Source organism: Coccinella septempunctata, chromosome 1 (genome assembly GCF_907165205.1).
Source record: "Coccinella septempunctata chromosome 1, icCocSept1.1, whole genome shotgun sequence".
Taxonomy (NCBI): Eukaryota; Metazoa; Arthropoda; class Insecta; order Coleoptera; family Coccinellidae; genus Coccinella; species Coccinella septempunctata.
In genome coordinates, this window is record NC_058189.1 from 29,761,552 (window position 1) to 29,788,036 (window position 26,485).

General features: G+C 36.8%; 1 protein-coding gene across 3 annotated transcripts in view; it reads right to left on the reverse strand.

Moving 5' to 3' along the window:
* Positions 1 to 26,485, reverse strand: part of LOC123318393 (dynein axonemal heavy chain 8-like) — a 1,393,903-nt gene that overhangs the window by 715,172 nt on the left and 652,246 nt on the right. For all 3 annotated transcript variants that reach the window (XM_044905013.1, XM_044905020.1, XM_044905005.1), the window contains 3 exons: positions 12,744 to 12,841; positions 12,569 to 12,687; positions 4,799 to 5,214 (listed from right to left, as the gene is read on the reverse strand). In XM_044905013.1, the coding sequence (XP_044760948.1) occupies positions 4,799 to 5,214; positions 12,569 to 12,687; positions 12,744 to 12,841 (633 nt within the window). The remainder of the gene's footprint in view (positions 1 to 4,798; positions 5,215 to 12,568; positions 12,688 to 12,743; positions 12,842 to 26,485) is intronic.

The following is a 26,485-nucleotide window of genomic DNA, read 5'->3' on the forward strand; positions in this document are numbered from 1 at the left end:
TCTCTACCCTCCATAGACTAATCATTCATGTGTTTAATAACCATTGAACTCTAAAATTTTTTTGGTGTAGCAGGGGGAAAATCTGCAAGTCAGACGAATCACCCTCTCCTGAGGGGGAACAAGTGTGGGGTTTCTCTCTCTCCTGAGCTCGAGACCCACTAAAAACCCTTAACTGCTTCTTGAATTTTGGTTCCGTCAATCGTCTCTTCTAGAACTCGTTCTATTACTTCTGGGTTGCGGTGTCGAGTTGCTATGCCTGTGTCGTCAGCATATAACGTTTGCATGGTTCTTGGATTTTTCGGAATATCGTGGATGTATATGTTGTACAGAAGTGGCCCAAGTACTGATCCTTGGGGTACTCCAGCCTCTATATCTCTTGTTGAGGAGCATTCTCCTCCCACTTCCAAGTAAAATCTTCTATTTTTGAGATAATTCCTGATCAACTTGCATATTTTGATAGAATATCCAGCACATCTCATCTTATATTATATATTGATTCTTCATGCCATACTCTGTCGAATGCTCTGGCGACGTCTAGTTAAACAAGACCTGTAGCTTGTTTATTTTGGAATCCCTCTGTGATGTACTCTTTTAGCCTTAATAATTGTTGCTCTGTTGAATGCTCTCTTCTGAATCCGAACTGTTCTGATGGTATTAGTTTCAGATTTTCGGTTTCCTCATTTAGCCTCGTGGCGATAATTCTTTCGACTACTTTTCCTAACGCGGACAGTAGACTTATCGATCTGTATTTTTGTGGGAACTTCTTCTCTTTGAATGGTTTATTGAATACTATGACTTCCGCTGTTTTCCATTTTTCTGGGTAGTGTTCTGTCCTCATAATTCTATTCGCGATATTTGTTAGAGCAGCTATACCTTTTCTAAGTAATTTCTTTAACACAACATTCGTTATTTTATCGCTTCCGGAAGCTTTCCTCTTCTTCAAACTTCTGATTATTTCACTGATTCCATTTGGCGATGTTGGCTTGTCTATTTCAGTAGTCGCTGGTAATCCATCCATTTCTTCATGATTTTCTTCAACCAGTTCTTCCAAATCTTCATTTTCGTCGTCTATCCTATAATTTATTCTCGATTCTCGTTCGATCGAGTCCGCCAATTCATCTGCCTTATCAGTATTGGTATACGCTATTCCCCTTTCTCCGTTCTTTTGTTCCATCTGCTTGTTCTTAGATCTTTCAGAACTTGGCTATGGTGGTTGAGGTTCCTTCTATTCAGATCAATTTTATTCATCCGATATATTCTTCTGAGTCTTCGATTTTCTCGTAGAAGATCTTTTATTTCTTTAGGCATATCGCCATGCGTATGAGTTGGTGCTGGTCTCTTCACTCTTCTCGTGCTTTTTTCATAAGCTTTAATATTATCTCTTCCAGTTTATCAACCGCACATTCCAGATCCACTGGAGAGCTTATTGTTGGAATTTCTGTTATTTCCGATTGTATCAAATGGCTGTATTTAGCCCAATTGGTATATTCTCTTATTTCCATCAGTTTTTCTCTTGGTTCTTCTCCAATTGTCAATTCCACGGGATTGTGGTTTAAGGTTCCATCTTCCAAAGTTTCAATCGAGAATTCTTGAGTTATATTTTTCAATATCGCGATATCCAGTACATCTGGTATTTCTATACCAAAAGCAAGATATGTCGATAACTCTGGTCCAATCACTATGGCATTTTGTTTTTCGGCGAAATCCTTGAGTTTTTTGCCTTTTCTATTCTCTGTTCTGCTGTTCCATAACGGGGATTTACAGTTGAAATCTCCGATGCAGATTTTCGGGTTTCTTCCTTCCAACATGTTGTTTGTCTCCTCTTCCAATAAATTGTTTGGTGGTCGCTTATATGCCGAGGTAATTTCGACTTTTTGACGATTTAATTCAGCAACAATCGTCACTGTTTCTGTTTCTCCTTGTGATTCGTCGGATCTGCTTTTGAAGTAGTGTTTCAGATCTGTTCTCACCAATATTGCTACTCCTCCTCCGGTGTTTGTAGTTCTGTCACATCTATATGTTTCATAATTCATGAAATTCAGTCGTCTGTTCCGGTTGATTCTTGTTTCCTGTAGGGCTCTAATATCAGGTTGTCTTTCTGATATTATTTGTTCTATCTCGGCTTTCCGAGTGTTGATTAATTCAGTTTACTGAATTTCTTCTCCATTTCTCTTTCAGATTTCAACATTATCTTGTTGAACATTTTTTCCGTGAAGATATCTAGATCATCGGTGGTTCAAATATTTTTCTTTTTTCTGGTTGACTATTTACAGTCGGTTTAATTGAGTCTTCTTTTATTCCTCTTTCTCCTGCATAGGCTTAGAAGTTTCTTCTTTTCCTGTTCTGCTGGTTTGATTATCACAGTTTCCTGAACTTTTCGTGCAGGTGTTGCTTTATTCGACGGCTTTCTCTGTTCCGTCTGTTTTTGGCCGGCTCTCTTCTTTCTGGTCTTCAGCTTAATTTCGCTACATCCCTTGTAGCTTGCTGGATGGCCTTTGTCACCACATAAAACGCATGTAGCGTTTCTTTCTTCACCTTTCCTGGTGAGTTCACAATCTTTGCTGCTATGGTTTCCCGAACACTTCACACATCTCCACGGGAAGGAGCATTTATTATGTGCGTGTACGTACCTTTGGCATCTGAAGCATTGGCTTGGACTTTCTGCCTTCTTTTTTGGTTCGACTGTAATACAAAGGTTGTAGAGTCGTTGGATGTCAAATATCTCCTTCTTTTGCGTTTTAACCAGATATAATGTTATCGGCTTTTTCGCGTTGTTTGATGTCATTTCAGACACCTCAGCATCATCGATTCCCTGGAATCTCAGGTAATTTTTAATCAATTCCATGATCTGCGTGACAATATCACCATGCAGAGACGTAGATTTTATTTTTTCAGATGATACCCGTGCGTCGGACTAAAAAAATTCAAGAGATCAAATTTGCTCATAGTTGAATACCGTCAGTGGCGTGCCACTGACTGTCTAAATAATACCACCCTGTATCATATGAACATATTATGTTCATGTGAAGTTTCTTTTCTCAAAATGGTCCCAAAAATCACCCCCATACATATTGACATTCAATTAGGAAACACCCAGTATTATGGGCGATGTAGCACCAACTTCACACGCCCAGGTATAGTCGGTCCAGAAAGGGCCTATTTGTCTGATGTGTGACACCTAAATTACTAAGCGTTTGGTTTCTCGTCATATCACTTTTAAACCAGAGATTTGAATCCTCTGCCAACAGACGTTTTCTCAGAGAGCTTTATCATCAGAACTTTTTTTCTTCACTTCCTGTTACTCCCTGTTATTAGGCTTGACCTGCATGAATGGTTTTGAGGAAGAAAAAAAAAACAGTTGGAGTATTTTAAGAAAACGAGAAATAAATGACTTCACCATTAACCATTCGTGTTCTAATGGTAACACTTTGAGCACACAAATGCAATTATTTCCTCCTAGAAACCCAGTGTTTCCACCTAGTGATGACATTCTCTTTTCTATTTTTTTTATGTATCAATATTACATTATTCTATTCTATAAGCCCATTTGCTGGAGTTAGATCAAGCCGCTCTCAATTTTCCTAAGGAGGACCTGTCCAGTTACAGTTTTGCCTAAAATCCCTTTCAGGTTCTCCACATCCTAGGCCGGATTGAGAAGTTCAGGCTCAAGTCGACTTTGAAGTTGAGCCCAGCTTGATTTTGACAGTTGTCAGGTTGAACTGAGTTTAACGCTGAAATAGGTTTAAATCTGAGCTGTTACACCAGGCATTATCCATGAAGAAACGCATAAGAAGTGAAAAAATGGTGAATGTGTTTTTCCCAACATTTTAAATGTTTTTCACTGTAATTGAGATATTATGGCAGGTCAGTTTATTTCTAAAATTTTGTAACTGTAATATCAATTCGACCAAACTGACCTGCCAAATCTTTTTACATTGTGAAACACAATAAACTTTGATCTCTTACCAGGTGCTTATAAATATTTCGCCTGTAACTGAAATTTTTTGCAAAATGGTAAATAATTCATTGCTGATTGCCATTCATGTGAGTAATGCCTGTTGACATCAACATATTTAGAGAAAGCTTGCTTAAAATTCGTTGAAAACTTTCAATATAATCGTGAAACCTAAATCTGAAAATTCGAACAATGTGAATTGTAACCCAGAGCGGTCCGAAACATTTGTGCATTCATTTATTCAGCGTTAACTCAAATGTAGCTTCCCATATCACTCCTTCCTTGACTATTTTCGACCAACCCGAAAACAAAGAGTATCAACTCTTTGCCAAAATTCTACCAAGTGTTAATGAAAAAAAAAACGTATAATTTGTTATAGATGGAGTCATAAACCAAAAAAAAAACTACGGAAAGCAATGTAGATATGGTATGTGTCGGAATATGTCAAGCCAAATTTATGAAATACTAGCTGACCCGGCAAACCTAGTTTTGCGATTTAAATTATTTCTAGGGTAGATAATAATAACTATTTGTCCAAATGTCGAACACCTATAAGTACTCTATGATTGCTCGATTGGTCGTAAGAAAATGGAATGCCTTTTTTCTGTTCTGTACAATTTTTTCTGGGAATATCTTGTTATATAAACCTTGCCCTAACAATAATAAACACAACAAAAACAGAATTGTTCAATTTGGTGCGATCGTTTGAACAATAAAGCATTTTGAAGTAAACCATAGATCCTCTTTTATTAATATAGATGTTCAATAGTTTTAGCAGATTGTGTTGTATAATATGTCATTTCGAATCGATAAAAAAAATCATCCAAGCCAAATTATACTCACTTGTTTCATCACCCACATCTAATATTCCCTGCAAGACATCGTAGCACTGCCGAATGTACACTGCTTCTCTTATGAACATTTTTGGTTTCAATTTTTGCAATACGAAATCCTGAGCATCACTATAGATTTTACCGAACATCGGTCTCAATGCATCTCCTTCCTGTTGCGATCTTGTTTTTAACCAACCATCCAATATAGGAGGCCATGGAAGGACAGAAGAGCTCATGAAAACCATACCCATGCGAGATACAGTAGCGGGACTAGCATTGTCGACATTATCTGGCTCGAATACCAATTTGCAATTACCTGCCATAACTATTCTGTCGCCATTTGCTAGAGTCAATGTTTTGTTATCATCCAAAACTGAATTGAGATTCTCAATCCAAACAGCATCTACTGGACCGTCCAGGACAAGCCTGAAAAGAAATTAAGTGAAAAGGAGTCAACGTCGTTGATTTTTAATAATTAGAATTTAAAATTCATGAAACTTCATCGTGTTGCAACACTAGACTCTCGGATTCATAACAAAAGTGAAATATCATGCGTTTTTCACAGGATATCAACAAAAGTTATGTTGAATCAAGAAAATTGTAGGACTGTGAAAAATTTTTTCTAGGTTGATTACGTCGTATATTATCTGCATTATGTCTAGGTAAGTCTGTTATTCTTCTGAAATTCATTTGACAGTTGAGGTGATAATTCTATTTCGATTTACTAGGGTTTTTTTCAGCACTGAAATAGTGCAACATCTAACACTTAACGTATCTATAAAATTCAACCACAATTACCAATATCTTTATATACAGAGTTACAGGGAAAAACGTACTGAATATTAAAAGACGTTATTATTCAGGTCATTTCTGATGGATTTGGTTCTATAATATGGTGTCCGAAACTCGACCGTTATGGAGATATTGAGTTTTGAAGATTTTTATGAAAAACCGTGTATTTTTGGATTTTTAATCGTTTTTTTTTTTCGAATTGGAGCTCCTAGGGGCCTCTCTTCTTATATATCCAGTGAGAAGGCATGTCAATTAATAAAAATGATCTACAGAAACTGAACCTAACTCTAACAGCTCAATACGACTGCCCGGCAACGGTTACAATTAAAGAACTTTCACTGAGTGTTTTTAATTTTGGAGCACTTTTTTTGAAAAAAACTTCATGGAACTTATTCGGCATATAATTTTAAAAACTCCCACTTCTCTTCAGCTATTCAAAAAGGTATAACACTTGCTATTAAAAAAGCGAAATATCGACCAAGGGCCCGATTCTCGAATTTGTAGGAATGCAATCCCATAGGAAAAAAATGACATTTCCCATGGAATTTTCAAATTCTGTATTCTCGAACTGAAGTATGGGAACATATTCCTTTACATTCCATTGGAACTGCTTCCAATGGTTTTTTCTATGGGAATTAGCTTTTTCCAGTGGGAAAATCAATAACATTTGACGTTATAGGGTCGTTTGACGTTTAAGTTTTTATTTCGACAGTTTCGCGAATCGATATTTTTCGGAAGTTATGATGAGCAACATATTATTCATTCAATATTTTAAAATGTGCCTGGCTGGTCCCATCTACACATGGAACGAGCTGCGTAGCGAACTCCGCCACAATAAACGAGGATCATAACAATCACCAAACACTTTCAAAATATTTTCCTCACAAAGATCGACAACAGAAAATATTCAAGACTCTTTCAACTCAGGGAGATCAAAAATGTGACGTGAGGAAAAGTAATCATCTCACCGTGACGACCATTTCGGAATTATTTCCACTAAATTGGGATGTTACAGTTTTATATCGAACACCTTCTTTTTATCACATGATTTATTTCACCCTTATCTGAAATATTCTTTTATATTTTTGAGAACAAAACAAACAGTAGAGAAAATTCAACGTATATTATCATTGTAAACCAAATCTGTATGCAACAATTAAGGAACAGGAAGACTTTGTAAAAATAATTTGAATCTGAATAATAATAATATCCTCCTCTATATAACATAGAGACATAACTGACAAAATTATATGCACTACTTGGGACTTCCTTTTTTTGCCCCCGGAATTGCATTGCAAACTCTTTTCAATCTACTTTCGTTGTTGTTGGGAATCTTTATATGATATTTTCCTTCTCTCAAGTCCTCAAATGCCTCCATTAGCTTTTTCTACTAGAAGTAATGAAAACACAGAACAATAATATCTATGAATGAAAATATATGAAAACACAGAGATTAAAGAGATTTTCTAACTATAATCTTTGAACATAACCTCAGAACTGCATACCACAGAATATGTTACATATTACCAACATAATTCACATCATTTTCATTGGTGTATTCATTGAAGGACAAGACACTATCATCGACAAACTTCACTCTGTCAATCATCTAGGAAAAGCTATTCCATCGAATTCGAGAATAGGTATAACGTCAAATTATGATTTCCTATGGGAACTGAAAGCATGGGATCATGTTCCTATAGGATCTAATTCATACACATTCGAGAATCGGGCCCCAAATGGCAGTACACGTAGTAGAGGGTAGATTTTCAGTTTGAGGTAAAAGTAGCTCAAATAGGTAAAATGAAACAAAAAAAAGAGCAATATTCTCATAATTTATGTTCGACATGACTGCCACTATTGCTGCCACAAATGCTCAATATTTTTATCAAATCAGTTTTCACGACAGAAGTTCGCAAGTCTGCTTTCTTCCTCAACCGCATCAATAGACTTTTGTCTGAAAATATCAACATTTGCGATCGTCATTTGGTCGTATACTAGGGTTTTCACATGATCCCACACATAAAACTCCATCGGCGTTTAATTGGGGCTCCTCGCCAGCCATAGTATGGGTCCACCTCTTCCAATCTATTGGTATTGGCATATCTCGTCCAACCATGCTCGAACACTTCTACTGTATTGCGCTGGGCAGCCATCATGTTGAAATGTCTCGTTTCAATGCAATCGACAATTCTTCCATCAAAGAGGGTAACTCTTGGGCAGGAAGTAATTTGATATTATGGCCATCCACACATTTAAATTGAATCTCCTTTGTGACCCTTTTATTCTTTTTTTTTTGGTTACCTTGCGCTTTGGGAGAACAATAATAGGCGTTATGATAATTAGTGATGCCGTCCTTACCAAAGTTCGACTTATCTGTCTGCACGATTTTATTGAAAAAGTTCGAATCAATCAGCATTGATCATAAATCTGCAGAAATCCAGTCGCCTCAATAGATCCTCTTCTTCATTTATTTGCTCTGACTTGTAAGGGTAAGGGACGTAAGGGTATTGAACAGAAGTATGCATTACGAACCACACTTTACACTGGGAAATACCAAGCCGTCGAACGACAACATTTGTTGACGTGGTTGGTTCCGCTTCAAAGAGTCGTTGTGTTTCATTTGCTTCCTCGTCGTCGTCATCTAGAACACGAGGTCTTCCCATGTCAGTCCGAAAAACTAGAACAGACCCAGTTTCTCGCAGTCTTCGATGAACTCTGTCATATACGTCAATATCAGGTACTCGATGAGTAGGATACCGTCGCAAGTATTCATTATTAGACATGTTCGACATTGCCGCCGCTACTAACTTAACTGCCATTTGGTCAATATTTCGCTTATTTAATAGCAAGTGTTATACCTTTTTGAATAGCTAAAGAGACGTTGAAGTTTTTAAAATTGTTTGCCGAAAAAGTTCCATGGAGTTTTTTTCGAAAAAAGAGCTTCAATGTTATAAACACTTAGTGAAAATTCTAACCGTTGTCGAGCAGTCCTATTGAGCTGTTAGTGGTAGCTTCATTTTCTGTTGATCTTTTTCATTGATTGACATGTCCTCTAACTGGATACATAAAAAAACGTCTGCTAGGAGCTCCAATCCGAAATTTTTTTATAAAGAACCAAAAATAAAGAATTTTTTTTAATTTGAAAACTCAATATCTCCATAACGGTTGAGTTTCGCACACCATATTATAGAACCAAATCTATCAGAAATGACCTGAATAAAAACGTCCTCCAATATCCAGTACGACTTTCCCAGTAATCCTGTATGTTTCTCATCTTCTAAATATTTTTATTGCCAAATTGATTTTTTTATTGCATCTAATGAAGGTGTACCAAGTTCGAGGGCCTCTTAGACGTTTATGGAGAACTGGACTTCTTGAAATCTGAAAATTTGGATTATGATATTGTTCGATATTATCAACTGAGTTATACAGGGAATGAAAGTAAATTTTTCCTGATATGATTTGAACAGTAGATAATGTCGAACAATATCATAATTCCAATTTTCAGATTTCAAATAGGTCCAGTTCTCCAGAAACGTCTAATAGGCTCTCGAATTTGGTACATCCTGTATAATTAGTATGCACTATTATATTTATTGAATGTTGACACAAAAATATATTTAATTGATTATTGAGCAGATTTCCAAGAGGGGAAATTGAGGAGATTAGTTAAGTGTACATACATGTGACGTAGACGTAGGTTACAATATAAAATTATAATTTCAACGTTCTTTATTTTCAGTTCATTGTCAGGCAACAATTTTTTCTAGTTGATTTGCTCCTGACAAATTAATGCAAGAATTTACGCAGGAGCAAATCGTTTATTTTATTTTTTGATTGATTTTGTTTCAGAGATTGGGAGTGAAAACCCTAAAAAGTTTATTAGGAAATGCAGAATTCTCCCAGAATAAATTTCAATCGATAACAAAAAAATACATCCGAGAAAACTATGTTACGTTTCTCAGAATAATGCAATCTACGTAACAATTGATAAACTCAAACTACCGGCTGTTTTTACGTATGATCTACTGGCGGAGCGCTTATTCGCCTGGCTCTCTGGTAGCGGTTTCTGTTTGTTTTGAACGAAGCTTAAGCTCTAAAATGACGTTTAAGCATAAAATCTCTATGGAAAAAAGGATGTTTAAGGAATTAATCTCGTTTTATGAAACGGTGCATACGGCCATAAATCTACTGAAGGATTTCGAATCATTGTAGAATACCAAATGTTGCAGTCCCAAACACTATTGAATACTTTACTAATGGTTGAAAGGACTATAAGTTTTGCAATGAAAGAAACTCCTAATTAAGAAGTTGACCCAGCAAGTATTACCAATTAACCATGTTCATCTTTTTTGAACATTGTTAATTGGTTTAATTTGCAAAAATGTCTGTCATTGGAACGGAAGAAACTATAACTTTCCTTCTCAAAATTCCAGTCCTCAAACGAGTTATTGCTTCATATTCCCGAATTTACCCTGTAACCAATACCCAACATATTGCTGTATCCCACCAAGGAAGTATACCATCAAAATCAACAACGAGGAATACTGGACCAACAAAATATTTATGCAGATCAACTTTGGAAAGTTCTATGGTGCTTTGCCTTCAACCGGCTACCTAGGAAGCATTCTATAAAACCCAGGTCCATGCCAATCAACGCTAGTCAACAATGACTTCAACGTCACCCACCCCTGAAGAATCACGAGCTCCTCACCCGCTTCAAAAAAAAAACAAAACCGTACTGGAAGACAGCCATGGAATATTATTCAAGAAATCAATCCAGGGGATCAACCTTCTAAGCTCTACCTGCAGAATTATCATTGAAGAATCCATCTACGACAACACGGTCTCAATTTTGGAAAAAACTGCCAAAAACCTTTCGAAAATTTCTTTGAATTCTACCCAAAAAATTTCATCTCCGGCATTTGAAAGCACCAACTGAAATTCTTCAAGAAGCAAAAAAACTTTCAGACCAGCCTATGTATTTACATCCATCAACTCAAATTATTCACCAATCTACAAGTGTGATATTATTCTGTCTCATAATTCTTGGAATCATCTTCGTTATAAGAAACAGAACAAGAATTTCTGAGTTAATTTACAGTCCCAGGAAAATCATACACGTAGAAATGGCCGCCACCAAGGCCCCCTATAAGATAACAGGGACGCTATTTCTTAAGGAGGAAAGAATTACGAGATGCTCCTCTTACAAAACCGCTGACGCCAGCTTCGGGTTCGCGGAAAGTGTAGTGCGAGAAGCGATGATACGGATTCTTCCAGAATGGACTTCAATCTCAAACGCCTTAATGCGAAACTGCATTAAATACCAAAGAGCGACGACAGTAAAAGACGGTATAAGGATCGTCCCACTAACCGCCGAAGATCACAGAAGGATGACGGACTTCCTTCAAAAAATAAATAGGGAGTTTTACACTCTTCAACGGGAGGAGGAGTAGAAAACCTACGCGGTAGTGAGTGATCTACCGCTGGATGCAGATATCCCGACGATCCTTGACGACCTCAAGGATCAATTGATCGTCGATGCTGAGTTCATAAGTATAACCTCAAATATAACAAAGAGGTCGATGCCCTTATTGCTTGTTAAAATCCAGAATAAGGGTATCTTCGAGGTGAGAAGGCTCTAAAACATGAACTGTGTTGTTGAACCTAAGAGAAGGACGACCGGGACATGCCCAAAGTAAGTGCACTTTTCCATGGAGGTGCGTGAAATGCTCGGCAAATCACAGCACTAAGGAGTGCACGCTCACCAGGGAGAACGAGGAGCGAAATGCTTCTTGTGTTCTCTGTGGAGAGCAAGGACATCCAGCTAGCTACAAGGGATACATCGAATGGAAATTGGTCACTAAAAAGACCAAGAGATCGCCAAGATCGAACCGAACCAGCTCGAGGCCAACACAAAATACTCCGAAGCCAGCCCGAAACTCTTCGGAAGTGAAGAAACCCCAAGGAACTGCAACCAAATCATCCAAAGAGACGAAAAAACCAAAAAAAAAGATGGAAAAGGCAAAAAACTTCAAAAAAGCCGAAACCAGAAAAGGAATTTCTGGAATCACTGAGGAACTGGATAAGTTCACGAAAAACCTCCTGATGATGCAGATTCTGGAGAAAGAGATTGAGAATAAGATGCAGCAAATTATTAAGAATATTTACTGGCTGTTACGACGATAAAGAACAATCTCATAATCGTCTCTTGGAACGTCGAAGGATTGAGCCCGCAGACCAGAATTCGAAAAACTGATTGAAGAGAAGAGACCGGATGTCATAGCTCTTCAAGAAACACGGCTTAACCCCAACGTTCGTTGGTTGAATACCAATCGAGGACAAGTGAAGATTATTTCAACTAATGAATCACCGTATAAGGACATGATGGTTATCAAAAATAATTGAGGAAAAGGGCCCAATTATAGGCTTGGCACCAGGGCCCGTATCAAACTTGTTATGTCTCTATACAGTTATTGCAATACCATTGCTGTATTTGAAGTGCAGCTACGCTGTAGTGTGGCTGTATGTCAAATGCACTGTACAGTTCAGTGGGACCGTTTTGGTACCGTTTCTGCAGTACCATCGCTGCAGTCAAGTGCAGCAAACGCTGTACAGTTTTTGTACAGTGGCTGGATTTCAGTTAAGTGTTTGTTGGGATAAGGTTTTTCATTCGCCAGGATATCATATTATATTATTTACTATTTCGAATAGGGAATATGAGATATTCACTAACACCTAAATTTCAAGCGACCAAAATTCGGCTACGATAAAATAGGCTGGTTCGCTTATTGCATCACGCGTCGTTCCTCTACCGACAATGTTAAAATCCACTGTATCTTTTTCCACAGCAATATTCAATAAAGAAAATTTGGTGATTGGTAATTGGTATACCAACTAGTTAATATATTATCATAACATAGTTGTACATGGCAATCGTCTCGGTACATCCGACAGGAATAGATCTTATATCAATCGTTCTCACCAGCAGAAATCTGTTTTCTTGAACTTCAGAGTTCTTCTCCAAAGGGTAGAGAATATTCCGTCAGTCCAGTCATTGGTAGCAACATCGAGCCTTCCGAACATCTGAGGTGCAGTTATAGCCTGAAATTCATACGATTCTTCAAATTGGTAATGTTATCATGAAATGAAGATTTTACTTTTGGATTCATCCGTAGTTCTTTATGTGGAAGCCCCATTTCTGTGAAAGACCGCATAAGACAATGCATGCATTCAGTTTTTCCTGCACCAGTAGGACCTGAGGACATAAAAAAAAGATGTAGTCTTGATCTGGAAAACGATATCGATCCCTTGTACCGGGTTTTCCTCTTTAATTTTACACCCCCTTCAATTTTGTTACCAATCATAATATATTGTTATGTCTCAAAGGATCAATAAATATTATTATTAGCAATAAAAAACCGAAAAATGCAATTCAGAAAAGTGGTATGAAAATTTTTTTCAAATGATTCTCTTTCTCTCCCGATCTGGAATAAATTGGCAGTTTACTGTCAATTGCTAATATCCTGTATTTATAAGCGATTATTGGTTTATGAAAATGTATTAGTTGCGAGATAGAGTGTACAAGGTAGAGGTAGAGGGAAACAACATTTGTTTCGAATGATCATGTTCTTCCCCTCTACCTTCTAACATTCCTCTCGCTTCCGACTGCCTTCATAAGTGATAATGTGTACAGGGTGGGCAGATTTCGATGTTTAACAGCTTTTAAACCAGAGGAGATAGACAAAATCTGATACCCCATTCTCGTTCTCTTTTTCTGAGAAACTTACAATAGTAGTAGTGATTTTTGGCCACTTTCTTTTGTTTTCGAGTTATAAGCAAAAATTGTAAAAATGGCGATATCGAAATAAATTTATATCTCCGCTAATACTGACTGTTCGATGTTAGTGGACTGTATTTTTGTTGAGAGGCTGAACTTACCGACCCTCACGGTCACTTCACCTCGAGAATGGTTTCTGATGTAGGTCCTGGCCACTATATCACGTATCGTCCGAAAATGTTTGTCTTAGACTTCGGCGAGCACTTAACACTAAACTTAGAAGTAATGTCTGGAGAGTTTGTATTGAGGGTTGAGTTAAATAAGCGAGCTATTATGGGGTTTTTAATCGGTTTTTAACGAGCGAATTTTCAACGAGATCGTTTACGAAGCATTATCTCAATAATGATACGGTGACATCTATTCAGCCTCATGTGTCCAGTTTTTTTAAACTTGCAGAGGAATCACGAAACAATGAAAAATAAAGGGTGGGCTGAAAGTGATCTCCTCACTGTCGGGACGAAACATACCGCCCACTCAAAATTACAAAATAATTTTCCAAAAAAAAGGAAAAAATACAAAAGGGGAGCGAGAAAAAAAAACTATATATACAACTCTCCCTCCTTGGCCTCAGTAATGATTACTGACCGGGTAAGGGGCACACCTTACTTACAGGGCGCCTAAAATTCCTCTTTAGAGTTTTAACAGTGACCACTCGTGTCACCTTGTCCGCGCCACTATGAAGTTCAATCACTCTGCCCAAATGCCACTTGAGAGGAGGAGATAATTCGTCTTTTAGTAAGACCAATGTATTAAGCTCAATGGGTACAGAGGGATTGGTCCATTTACTGCGTTGCAGTAGCGTATGCAGGAACTCTTTATGGCATCGAGACCAAAATTCTTGGCTTATTTTTTGCACAAGCTTCCATCGTGACAATTCATTCATATTACAATCTAGCAAGTCATACTCAGGCAACAAATTCAAAGGGGCTAACGTCAAAAAATGACCGGTTGTGAGAGGATTCAGATCGTTTGGATCCGTGCTTAAAGGCGATAGAGGGCGTGAATTCAACACTGCTTCAATTTGAGCTAAAACGGTGTTAAACTCTTCGTACGTAAGGCGTTGATCTCCTACTACGCGACTTTATGCCGGCTTCCCAGATATCCCCAAAATTTGGCCACTATATCACGTATCGTCCGAAAATGTTTGTCTTAGACTTCGGCGAGCACTTATCACTAAACTTAAAACTAGAAGTAATGGCTGGAGAGTTTGTATTGAGGGTTGAGTTTAATAAGCGAGCTATTATGGGGTGTTTAACGAGCGAATTTTCAACGAGAACGTTTGCGAAGCGAGTTTGATAATGATACGGTGACATCTGTTCAGCCTCATGTATCCAGTTTTTTTACACTTGCAGAGGAATTAAGAAAAAATGAAAAATAAAGGGTGGGCTGAAAGTGATCTCCTCAGTGTCGGGACGAAACACTGACGATAGAGCTCTGAAATTGAAACATTATACAGGCACTTTTTTGCGTAGAATCCAGTGGCGTGTTCGCCTTTCCAGCAGGATTTTAAATTAGGAAGCTATGACCCAAAGTTATGTTTTTTTAAATGGAAACATTAAATTTCTGGCAATTTTTTGAAAGCTTAATTTTTACTGATTTCAAAAATATATGACATCATATGGTTTGTATCCATATAAATAATAGAAAATGGTCAAAAACACTTTTTCCCAATATTTCTATGGTTTCAACTTTGGATGAGCACAGAAAAATTGAGTTTTCTATAACAAAAGTAGTGTCCTTCCGGCAATGTCATTCTTTCTATGCTTTTTTACCAATTTCCACAAAATTTGAATCAAGATATATTTCATAAATTTTCATAATAATAGGGACTTATAGAAGGAGACATTGGTCATCATATACGATGATATATTTTTCTATGCTCATCAAAAGTTGAAACCATAGAAATATTGCGAAAAAAGGGTTTTTGACCATTTTCTATTATTTATATTGATACAAACCATATCTAATATATTAAATTCTCGTGTCACAGTTTTCGTTGCCATACTCCTCCGAAACGGCTTGACGGATTTTGATGAAATTTTTTGTGCTTATCCGGTATCTATGAGAATCGGCCAACATCTATTTTTCATCCCCCTAAATGTTAGGGGTAGTCCACCCCTAAATTTTTTTTTTATTTTTTAGACAACATTTTTAATTTCTTTTTTTTTATGATACAACATACAAAAATACATATGGGAAATTATTTATATGGCAAAACAACGTTTGCCGGGTCAGCTAGTGATGTTATATATTTTTGAAATCAGTAAAAATTAAGCTTTCAAAAAATTGCACAGAAAACTAGCGATCCAATTTAAAAAAACCTAACTTTGGATCATAGCTTCGTAATTAAAAATCCTGCTAAAAAGGCGAGCACGCCACTGGATTCTACGTAAAAAAGTGCCTGTATAATATTTCAATTTCAAAGCTCTGTCATCAGTATTAGCGGAGATATAAATTTATTTCGATATCGCCATTCTCCAATTTTTGCTTATAACTCGAAAACAAAAGAAAGTGGCCGAAAATGACTACTACTATTGTTAGTTTCTCAGAAAAAGAGACGAGAATGGGGTATTAAATTTTGTGTATCTCCTTTGGTTTAAAAACTGTAGTGCTAAAACATCGAAATTTGCCCACCCTGTACATCTGAATTCTGGCTGAAGCGCTTCCACGACTTTGCAGATGGAATCTTTACGTCTCCTTCGGTAGCTCAAATTGCAGAGCGCCTGACCGGAAATCAGGGGTCGTAGGTATAGTGTAACGAGTTTAGTTTTCAAGGGTTTAATTTCGAACGCCAGCTATTCTTTCAATAGGGAGAAATAGCAAACCCACCCAGGTATCTACTAGTCAAAGACAGACTTCGGGGCTATCTGAGGTGGTAGCGATCACAAGTACTTTAAAACCGAATTCATTACAATAAATATTAACTACAGTTACCATACAATGATCTCCAAGTCAAGAAATATATACAGGCTGTCTCTAAATTAGACGTGAACCTCGGAGGAGGTGTTAGTATCCACTCATTTGCTGTCGCTTGAGCCATATTTATTGATAACCAAAGAATCAGTTTCCGAGATATAATATTTTAGTACTTGTGTTTTTCAAAAAATTTCTCTTTAGTTTTCGTAAATTTTTTCAACGTTGTCCAAGTTTGATTATTATTTTGGATTATTTTCATCAGAAAAAGATATGATACGTATGAAAAAAGCAAAACTATTCGGTATTAGATGTTGAAAAAGAATAAGAATGATTTAAAATTTGGTTATGAAGAGAAAATATAAATTTCTAATATAAATTTGCCTGCAAAATTGAAATTTTTTCATACATGAATTGTGGAATTGGAGAGTTGCAGGCAAATTGATATTAGAAATTTAATTTTCTTTTCTTCATATACCAAATTTTAAATCATACTATTTCTTTTTCAACATCAAATACAGAATGGTTCTGCTTTCTTCATACGTATCAAATCTATTTCTGATGAAAATAATCCAAAATTATAATCAAACTTGATCAACGTAAAAAAAATTTACGAAAAATTAAGTGAAGTGAGAAATTTTTTGAAAAACAAAAGAACTCAAATATCTCGGAAACTGTTATTTTTCTGTTATCAATATGGCTCAAACGACAGCAAATGAGTGATACTAACACCTCTTCGAAGGTTCACGTCTAATTTGGAAACACCCTGTATATTTAGCTGGTGGCATTACCAGCGGAAAGACTTCGAGACTCCTGACGATTGGCCTCGGTCACTTTGGTGACCAGGCGACAGAAGTCTGCTTTAAACAGGGAAAACGAAAATGGATCACAACAGGTCTAGGACGGGGTAGGTCACTGTGGTCTCTCCTTGGCAACTGCGGGTATACCTGCTTAGCATTACCAGCGGGAAGACTTCGAGACTTCTGGCGATTGGTCTTGGTTCACCAAAATGCCAAGCGACAGAAGTCTGCTTCAAACAGGGGGAATCAACAATAAGGAATAGCACAGAGACAAATGAATGCATGCAATTTTGAATCACCAAGTATGTGATATCAAGAAAAGACTTACGGTTTTCTCCGGTACGGTCGCACCACTAGTTGAAAGAAAAAAAATCGAAAAAATAAGGCGGAAAAAATTACTATAGAATAACGAATCAAGAATCAATAGTTGCCGTATCAAGTATAAATATCAGAATGACTTCCGTATAATGAATCAAGAGTCGCTACCAAATAATGAATCAGGAATGACTACAGAATCATGAATTAATACTGGCTACAAAATAATGAATGACGTTCGTCCGGTAGTGCGGCCCTATTTATTAGTTTTTTAACATGTGGACGGTAAAAATTGCATCCAAAAATTCGGTATTCTCAAATTTTCCCTTCAGAAGAAGTATTCACAGTGGCAATTATCTTATATCGGTAAGAGAAACTGTCGTTATTACGACACGTTGCTTTATACTAAATCCACGTTGCTTTATACTAAATTAACGGTGCTCTTGTGGACTGAAAAACAACGTTGAATGCAGAAAGACACTTTTTCTTTGTTTGGAATCATTACGGCGGATTACTGATAGAAATTTCAATTTTACGTAGGTAGTTTGAATTTATTAATCAGGATTCTAAAAATTATTCCTAAAATGGAAGTGATATTCTACGGAATATCAGAATTAAAAGTGAAATTTCTATCAGGCGGTGTTGCATCTAAAACAAGGCTTGACCTTTGCTAAAAAAATCAAGTATCGTTACAGCAGGTTCGAGTGCTGCTCGAGGAGGTATTTCTTCCAGAATTCAATAAATGTCTGCATGCCGTTAAAAAAATTTCAAAATTTCTTCTCAGACTACGAAAATCTGCTGCTATGTGTTCTATGTATGTGAACTTTGAAAGAGAGTGCGATTCGATAACCAGGAGGAGTTCAATTAATAGTGGCCCGGTACCTACTGACACCTTCTACGATTTGTAGCGCAGTCCACATGAAGATGCACGATGCACCATACTCTTGGCTTCGTGTTATTTCAAATATTTTCAGCTCTTTCGAAATTATATGGATCGTTCGTCCTCTCCTTGATTATTCTGGGTTTCTCACAAATTGACCTCCCCTTCAACTCTTACAATCGAAAAATACATAAAATATTCCAAACAAAAATCGAAATCGAATGAATTTTTTTCGAAATTAAATACATAAAGGCTAGACAACATATTGAATGCAACTTCCTTTTTTCAAATGGTACTAATGGGTAGGACCTTTTTTCATTTTTTGTTAGGTCTTTTTCTTCTGATCTAGAATATATCTGCATAGGTTGGTGGATCTTTATTTTTTCGAGATCTTCAGAGTTTCATATTTTCAAAATGTTGTAAAAATTATGTGGATCACAAAAATATGTAAAATTATCCCAAAATTCTTTATATTCGAACAACCTACTGAAAAGCATCATTGTTTCGGAAATGCTCAACAATAAACAATAAAAAGACAAAAAAACATAAGTATATAAAGGTAGCATAATATAAACAGTATCAAGTGACGAAATAGTTCCAAATGGGCACCATTGTTTAATGGCTGTGACTAGAGTCCCGGCTCGGGATCTGTGTCCAGTCCCGACTGACGAAATCAAATGACTCAATTGCCATTACCCAACAAGTCTCCTGGCCTTACTCGGGATCCTTGTCCTGTCCCGACATGGTAAAAACGGTTTGAGGTTATGTTCGCGAATAGTATTATATAATATACTATACTTCATTCAAATTTATTTTAGCAGTCGGTTGGCCATGAAATAATTTTCTCAAGTTTTTGTAACTAGAAAGAAATTAGATTGGCACTCATGAAATGTCGTTAATGTCATAACGCCGTTGTCACAACTTATATCAATTTTTATTACGAAAATTCGAAAATGCCGAAAGTGATTGAAAAAAGAGACAGGGTTTCAGGAAGTGCTATTTAGAATTCAGGTCCGCCCATTCAAATAGTTATACTCTGATATTCTAAAATCCACAATACGTCAGACGGTAGCGAACATATTCAATGTAAGAGAATTTATATACTGTTTCATTCGAATTTAAGCGACTTATATTTCAGCTGGATATTTCCACAATCAGAAAGATTATGAATGAAGAGGATGACAAAGAATTTCCTTCTATTGGGAGACCCAAAAAAGTGGTGGCATTTGAGAATTTTATGTTTGAGTGAATTAATGCGAAAAGTTTACTACAGGATTTTCGATAAATGTCATCGGAGAATAAGTTCCCGAAAATCAATTCTTCTATTTTTCATTTGACTTGTCCTATACATTATAAATGTCTTAAGGTACCAATAAAAACCTAATTATTATTATATCAATGTATTAAGATGAACAGCCACAAATAAGCGCCAGTTGTCCTGTTTTGAAATTTTTATCCAACGGTCAAGTTGCATCTTAACTTGAAACTTCCTTCAATTCCTTTTACTTATATTGATGCAAGATGATTTTTGTTGAAGAACTTAACATTCTTGTAATTATCTGTTAATTTCTTCGGGAGATACCCATTCCCAACCACTGCATCATATGCATTTCATCTTCGGGTTAATATTTTTGAAATCTACAAATGATTTCAGCCAAAGAAGATAACGATCATTAACTCTCCTCAAGCTAGTGCATATTATGATATAACACTGATCTCTTGTATTTTCCATGCAAATAACTGGATTTGGTATGCCTCCAATCAGTTTGTATTTTGTATAAACTTCAATTATGTTCGTCACATATTTTCCGAAGAGATTCGACATTGGGATAAAATACGTAATAACAGAAACTTTTACGTAGAACGGACAACATAGCGTTGATTTAAAACCCAAAAATGTTTTGACCAGCTTCATAACCCCACATTTTCGTACTATACAGAGTGAAATGTGTCAAATTTCCATGGCCAACCGACTGCTAAAATAAAATCGATTGAAGTATACCTTCAACTGCCGACAGGTGGCAGTCTCGAAGTCTTGGAATAAATTCCATTCCTTCTCAAATTTATTTCCAATTTTATCATATTTACCCATAGATTAAATAGATGGATCACAAGCTATTTTCCAGACTGTTTATTTTACAAATAATTCCCACTGCAGGCAACCACCAATGAAATGAATTTTCGCTTGTATTTCCCTCCTGATCGCTTCTAAATTTCTAAGACGGCGTGTGAATTTGTAATTGTCAAAATATTATTTCAATCATTCAAGTCGTAATATTTTGGAAAATATGCAGCGATGTGCCGTGAAAACGTGTGTTTGAAATAAAAGTGCAATTTATACACGAAAGAGGAAAGCGATTAATTTATTCTGGTAAGTTTTTGATATTTTATTCTTGTTTGAGTTCACGACTTTATGAAATCAGGGGAGGGAGTTAGGGGACGCCAGGGTCGAATTTTGCTTGAATCCCATCTAATGATTTGCATCTACATTGAAATGTTGAGTTTATACAATAAAATAATTCATTTCAATTTTAGATTTCCCAGAAAGGAAACCAGATGACAGCAGTGGAGAGTTGCACTGGGTCTTGAAAACAATTTACACTTCTCTTGTAATTTACACTCCAGACTTCAGTATAATGAGAGTAATCGGTAATCGACTTTTACCGTAAATTTGAAAAAAAATGCCATCCCGAGTGAGGTAAGATAGGTTGTTTACCACTTATTTAACTCGCTTTATTGTCTGAATATCACTTTGTTTGAAATTTTGATTTCTGACTACTTCTAGTTTTGTGGTGAACTTGAAAAAACTTTTTCTCATATATACATATGTAATTATATCTCATGCGTTTTCTTATAGACATTATGAACAGTAGAACGAGATTTTAATTGCCTCAATAATGTTGTAATTATAGCCAATACTGTGCCAAACCTGTCATCAGTACTGGAGTTTTTGAGGGAAATGGAAGGAAAATGAGAACAATATCAAGAAACTTGAATGCCAGTTCAGGATTTGCAGAAATGAAAGCGTCTTGTAATTCAAGGATAAAGTAAGATACATACCTACCCAGGGCGGTACAAAAAATTCCTTATAAACTGCTATGGAAAATAGAACTCGACTTAGGAATGAAAATCCATAAAAATGAGCAGACGTCATGCTTTGAACTTTTTTTGAAAATGAAAAAAGTTTCCTTTTTTTCTAAAATGTATTTCAGTGGCAATGTAAAAATTATGCTTTTCTGTAATTATGATTACAATAATCACCATTCAAATAATGCTCGGATATTCCCATTATTTTTATGAGTTATTAAATGAAAATGTCTGCCATCAGGATACCTCATATTTCGGAGTAAAATTTCAGTTGAAAAATTGTTGCAGGAGACAAGTGGAGAACAGAAATTAAAAAACAGCTAATTGACGTCAGAAAACCGATTTAAGATTACGAGTGAGTTGTCAGTACTTCAAGAAAAAAGTTGCTGCCCTACAAGCAGTTCCCAATTCATTGGAAAGAAAAATTCAAGATGAAATCTTGGAAAGCCGATGCAAATACCTAATGAAAAATTTCTTCGAAGACAGCTGCATGCATAAATTCCATTCCATATCATAGCCGTAAATTTTCCCAGCAAGGAGTTGACTTTTGGGGTCCGAAAATTTTCAATAGGCTACCAGAGAGATTTAGGGTTTTATCAGAGAAGAAGTTTAAGAAGTCTTTCAAAGAATTTTTACCCTTGAATAAATTTTACGTACTGGATGAGTTCATGAGCATGAAAATAATACTGTTATTCCTTTGTTTTGACTGAGCATGTAACTTTCATTGATGCTGTAAAAATATATGACTTTAGCCTTGCGGCTTTCACACTCCTCTCCAGAGGAAAATTCACTTATCCCAGATATCTCAGATATCACAAGGATTAAGCTCTGTTGGAGCTCTTTCCAGGTTTTCGGGCTCGTGGTGCTGGTCGGGTCCGGGTCGCTCCTCGCCTCCCTGCTGTATGTTGGATTCCTGCTCCACCCGCACTTCAAGTCGGCGCAGACGGTGTTCCTCTGCATTCCCCATGTACTTGCGTACAGTTCTCGCCATTCCGAGCAGTACCGCCTTCTGCATGACTCTATAGATATTTTCGTCCAACTGAAGTTTCCTCAAGTTCTCCAGTAGTTTCTTCGGTATCAGGCCTGTAGATGAAATGACAATAGGGATCGTCTTGATATCTTTCAGCTTCCACTGTTTTCTGGTTTGTTTCTCGAGATCTCTGTATTTTGAAATTTTTTCAGTGTGCCTATCTAGAAGATTGATATTATTTGGAATCGCCACATCGATGAATAGTGCTATTGAGCAATATGAGGTCTGGTCTATTGTGGGTTATTTTCCGGTCTGTCAGAACCGTGCGATCCCAGTAGAGCTTCTGATGTTCATTTTCCAACACAGCATCCGGATGGTAATTGTAATAAGGAACCTTTTTCGAACTTAAAAAGTTGTTGTTTTAGTGCCAATTCTTGGTGAAGAATCTTGGCAACAGCTCATGTCTATTTTTGTACTCCGTGCCCGCGAACTACTGACATCCCCCGGTGATGTGCTGGATAGTTTCATGTGTCGCACAGCCATAACGACAGCTATCGTCCGCCACTGAGGCATCCTTGGCGATACATTTCATGTAATTTCTTGTTGGAATCACCTGATCCTGGATGGCGAGCATGAAGCCCTCCGTCTCAGGAAACAACCTTTCGGAAGTCAACCGGTAGTTCGACGCATATATGTCGACGTAATCATGGTTGACCTCGTTCTGGTGCCTTCCATGCAAAGGTTTGCCAATCAGTTTTTGCATTTTACTTTCTGCAGAGTGTTCGACGGTTTCCAAGTGATCCTGTTGTAGCTTTAACGGTGTAGAACTATCAGCAACACAAACTATTCGATGGAGTTCTGACGAAGCAGCCTTGTTCAGGAAATATTTTCGAAGTCCTTCAATTTCCTGGGACATACGGTTGGACAAATCAACAATTCCTCTACCCCCAAGATGTCGTGGCAGCTCTGTCCGTTCTATTGAGCTTTTTATTATTATTATTATTAAATACATAAATATGGCAATGGCCTTGAACAATTTGCTTAAAAGTTACACTGCTCATTAGTTTATATGCAATATAACTTAATTCAATTCAAAACTGCCCTTAAAAAAATGATTGATTGATGCTTCATCTAGAATTGAAGCATTCTTTTATGAGTTACTGTATACAATAAGAAATCATTTCCTATTCCACAATCATTAGTTCATGTTTACAGTATTACATTACTGTTTCATTCCGTAAAATTTGTACGAAAGACTTGAGGATCTCTCCAATGAACAAACTCTTTTAGATTTTCATTATACAAATTCCATAAAATTCAGCTGCTTCCTTTTCTATTGATCTGAGAATTAACCATTTCAAAGGGAATTCTTTTCATGAAAGTAATTTTTCGTTTTCAGTATATACTTAGTGAATAAAATTTCAAATAATCTGTATGTAGGTTAGGGTTATATTGACCATTAGTGTATGGTAACATTGTATTCAAAATAATTTTTTTTCACATCAGGTGTTTAAGTATTATTAGTTCTACATCCCTATGATTGATTGTCATAAGAAAAATACTCGAAATCTTTGCATTGAAACATATTTCCATTCGATATAAAATTATTGCCAACTATCTGAAATATTCACAGTGTGACTAGTTCTGAATCCGCCATTGTCCAGTCCTCCCACCCAAAGAATCCAAATTCATATTTATGGCAGTATTTTGGGAACGCGTTTTTGTCGAGATACTCTATCTCCTGTTTTATTAATCTATGTATTTACCAGATTCTAGAAGTGCCAGATTGAAATCTCGTGAGCCTTTATGGACCAATGATTTTCTGTATTCGACTAATAGCCATAAAGAATTTTGGCAATCAGAATGGAATTCGTGTAATCTCTTTAATAAATATTTGATTACTGATCCTTCGAAAAAAGTTCCTGAATTTGAACCTACAAAAATTTGGTGTACACTAAATCGACTGAGGACTGGCCATGGTCGGTGTAATAGCATGCTCTTTAGGTGGAATGCTGTTGATAGTCCTAGATGTGAGTGTGGTGTAGAAGAAGAAACTATAGACCACTTGGTGAAGAGTTGTAGAATATATCATTTTCATGGTGGTTTCGAAGGTATTCATTCGGTGACCGATTCTTTTTTGAGATGGGTTACAAATTTCAAAATTATGTAATGAGTAATATAAAATTCAATACCACTCTCGTTTTTTTTTCTTTCTCTTTTGTTTTCGGATTATTCTTCGTCAACCATCATAGTAGAAAGAATGGGAGGAAGTTGTTTGGATTTGGTCATATGAAGAAGATGTCCTTCAATATAATAATTTCAGCTTATTCTTCACACAAATACATCATCATCACACTTATACGGGCAAACAGAGAGTTTTTCTGAGGTTTTTATCTCTGTTTTTTCATGTATACGAAGTTATGTATGGTACCCCGTTGACATTTTTCCTCTGCTTACACTGAGATCTGGAACAAGGAACAGGTTTTTAGGATCTGTCTCTTGTTGCCATTTCTTTATACCCGCTTCATTGTTTTTCAGATTGTAAAAGTTTGTAACACTCCTTCTCAAAGGAATATATAATATATATTTTTTTTTTATCACCATTTTTGGATCATTCTCTGGAAACACCGGGTCCGAGAGACCAAGGTTTCTCCAGGTAGCTAGGCAGTGATCAAGAACATTCGAACAATCCGCGTGGTCCAAAGTATAACTTCCTTCTGTGCTTGACTGATCAGCTGTTGATCCAATTCAAGGAGTCTCACGTCCTCTGTCAGGTGTTCTTCAACCAGTCCATTTGAGGAGATAATCAAAGGCAGAATCGAGATCGATCTCAGGTGGTAAATTTCCTTCATTTCGAAAGCCAGGTCATGGTATTTCAGCAACTTCTCAGAATAGGCTCTACCGATGTTATCATCCGCTGGCACAGTTATTTCGATGATGGTTACCTTGCGGTTGGCTTTGTCAATTACAGCAATATCAGGCCTATTGTGTGGTATCATTCTGTCGGTCATGATCGGAGTGTCCCAGTATATTTTAAAATTGGAGTTTTCCATAACAGGCTTTGGCAGGTATTCGTGGATCTTCTTGGCAGCGATTAAGAGTCCGGTCTTTTTGGCAATTGCTTGATGGAATACTTTTGCCATTGCGTTGTGCCGGTGAGTATATTCTCTAGGTGCTAGGATGGAGCAAGAGGATGTTATATGTTGTATTGTCTCAAGAGCTTGGGAGCATTTACGGCATCTATCAGTTGGGATGTTCTTCTTCACAATATGTTTCATATAAGCTCTTGTCGGTACAACCTGGTCCTGGATCGCAGCCAAACGTCCCTCGGTCTCTGGGAACAAATATCCAGATTTGAGGTAAGTAAGCGATAGTTCTTTATTAACTTTTCTTTCTTTCAGAGCCTCCGGGTATCTCCCATGAAGGGCTTTACTGTGCCACTCCTCCATTATCCCATCACGCGTTAATGTTTGTGGTGGGTGGTTTCTACAGACCAGATTGAGAGCCGAGATGTTAAGGTCCTCTTGGCATATTATCTGAAAAAAAGGTGAGTTTTTGGACTGAAAATATTCCCTTAGCTCCTTCACCGCTTTATTGTGGGCCATCTCAATATTTTGTAGTCCATTCCTTCCTAGATGTCTTGGTAGGTATAGCCTGTTGACTGATGCATGAGGATGATGAACGCCATATTTGGAGAGCAACACACGCACCTGGGTGTCGATAGCTTTGAGGTCGGTGTTAGACCACTTAATTATCCCAAAGGAGTAGGCAATGCTGGGTATCGCCCATGTATTAATTGCCGTGAACATGGCTTTCGAGTTTAGTTTACTAGCGAGAACTTTCCTAACTCGGCCAAATAGCTTATTTTTGAAGGTCTCTTTTTGTTCGGATGATCTTATTTCAAGTGCTTGTTGTATACCCAGGTACTTATATGTTTCGTTAGGGTCTAGCTCTTTTATGGCCAATTCTTCTCGGACAAACATTTCTCCTCTTCTAGTCAACTTTCCTCTCTTGACGTGTATCACAGCGCATTTGTCCAGACCCATTTCCATTTTGATGGTTTGAGTAAAGGAAGTAACAATTCTCATTAGGCTTCT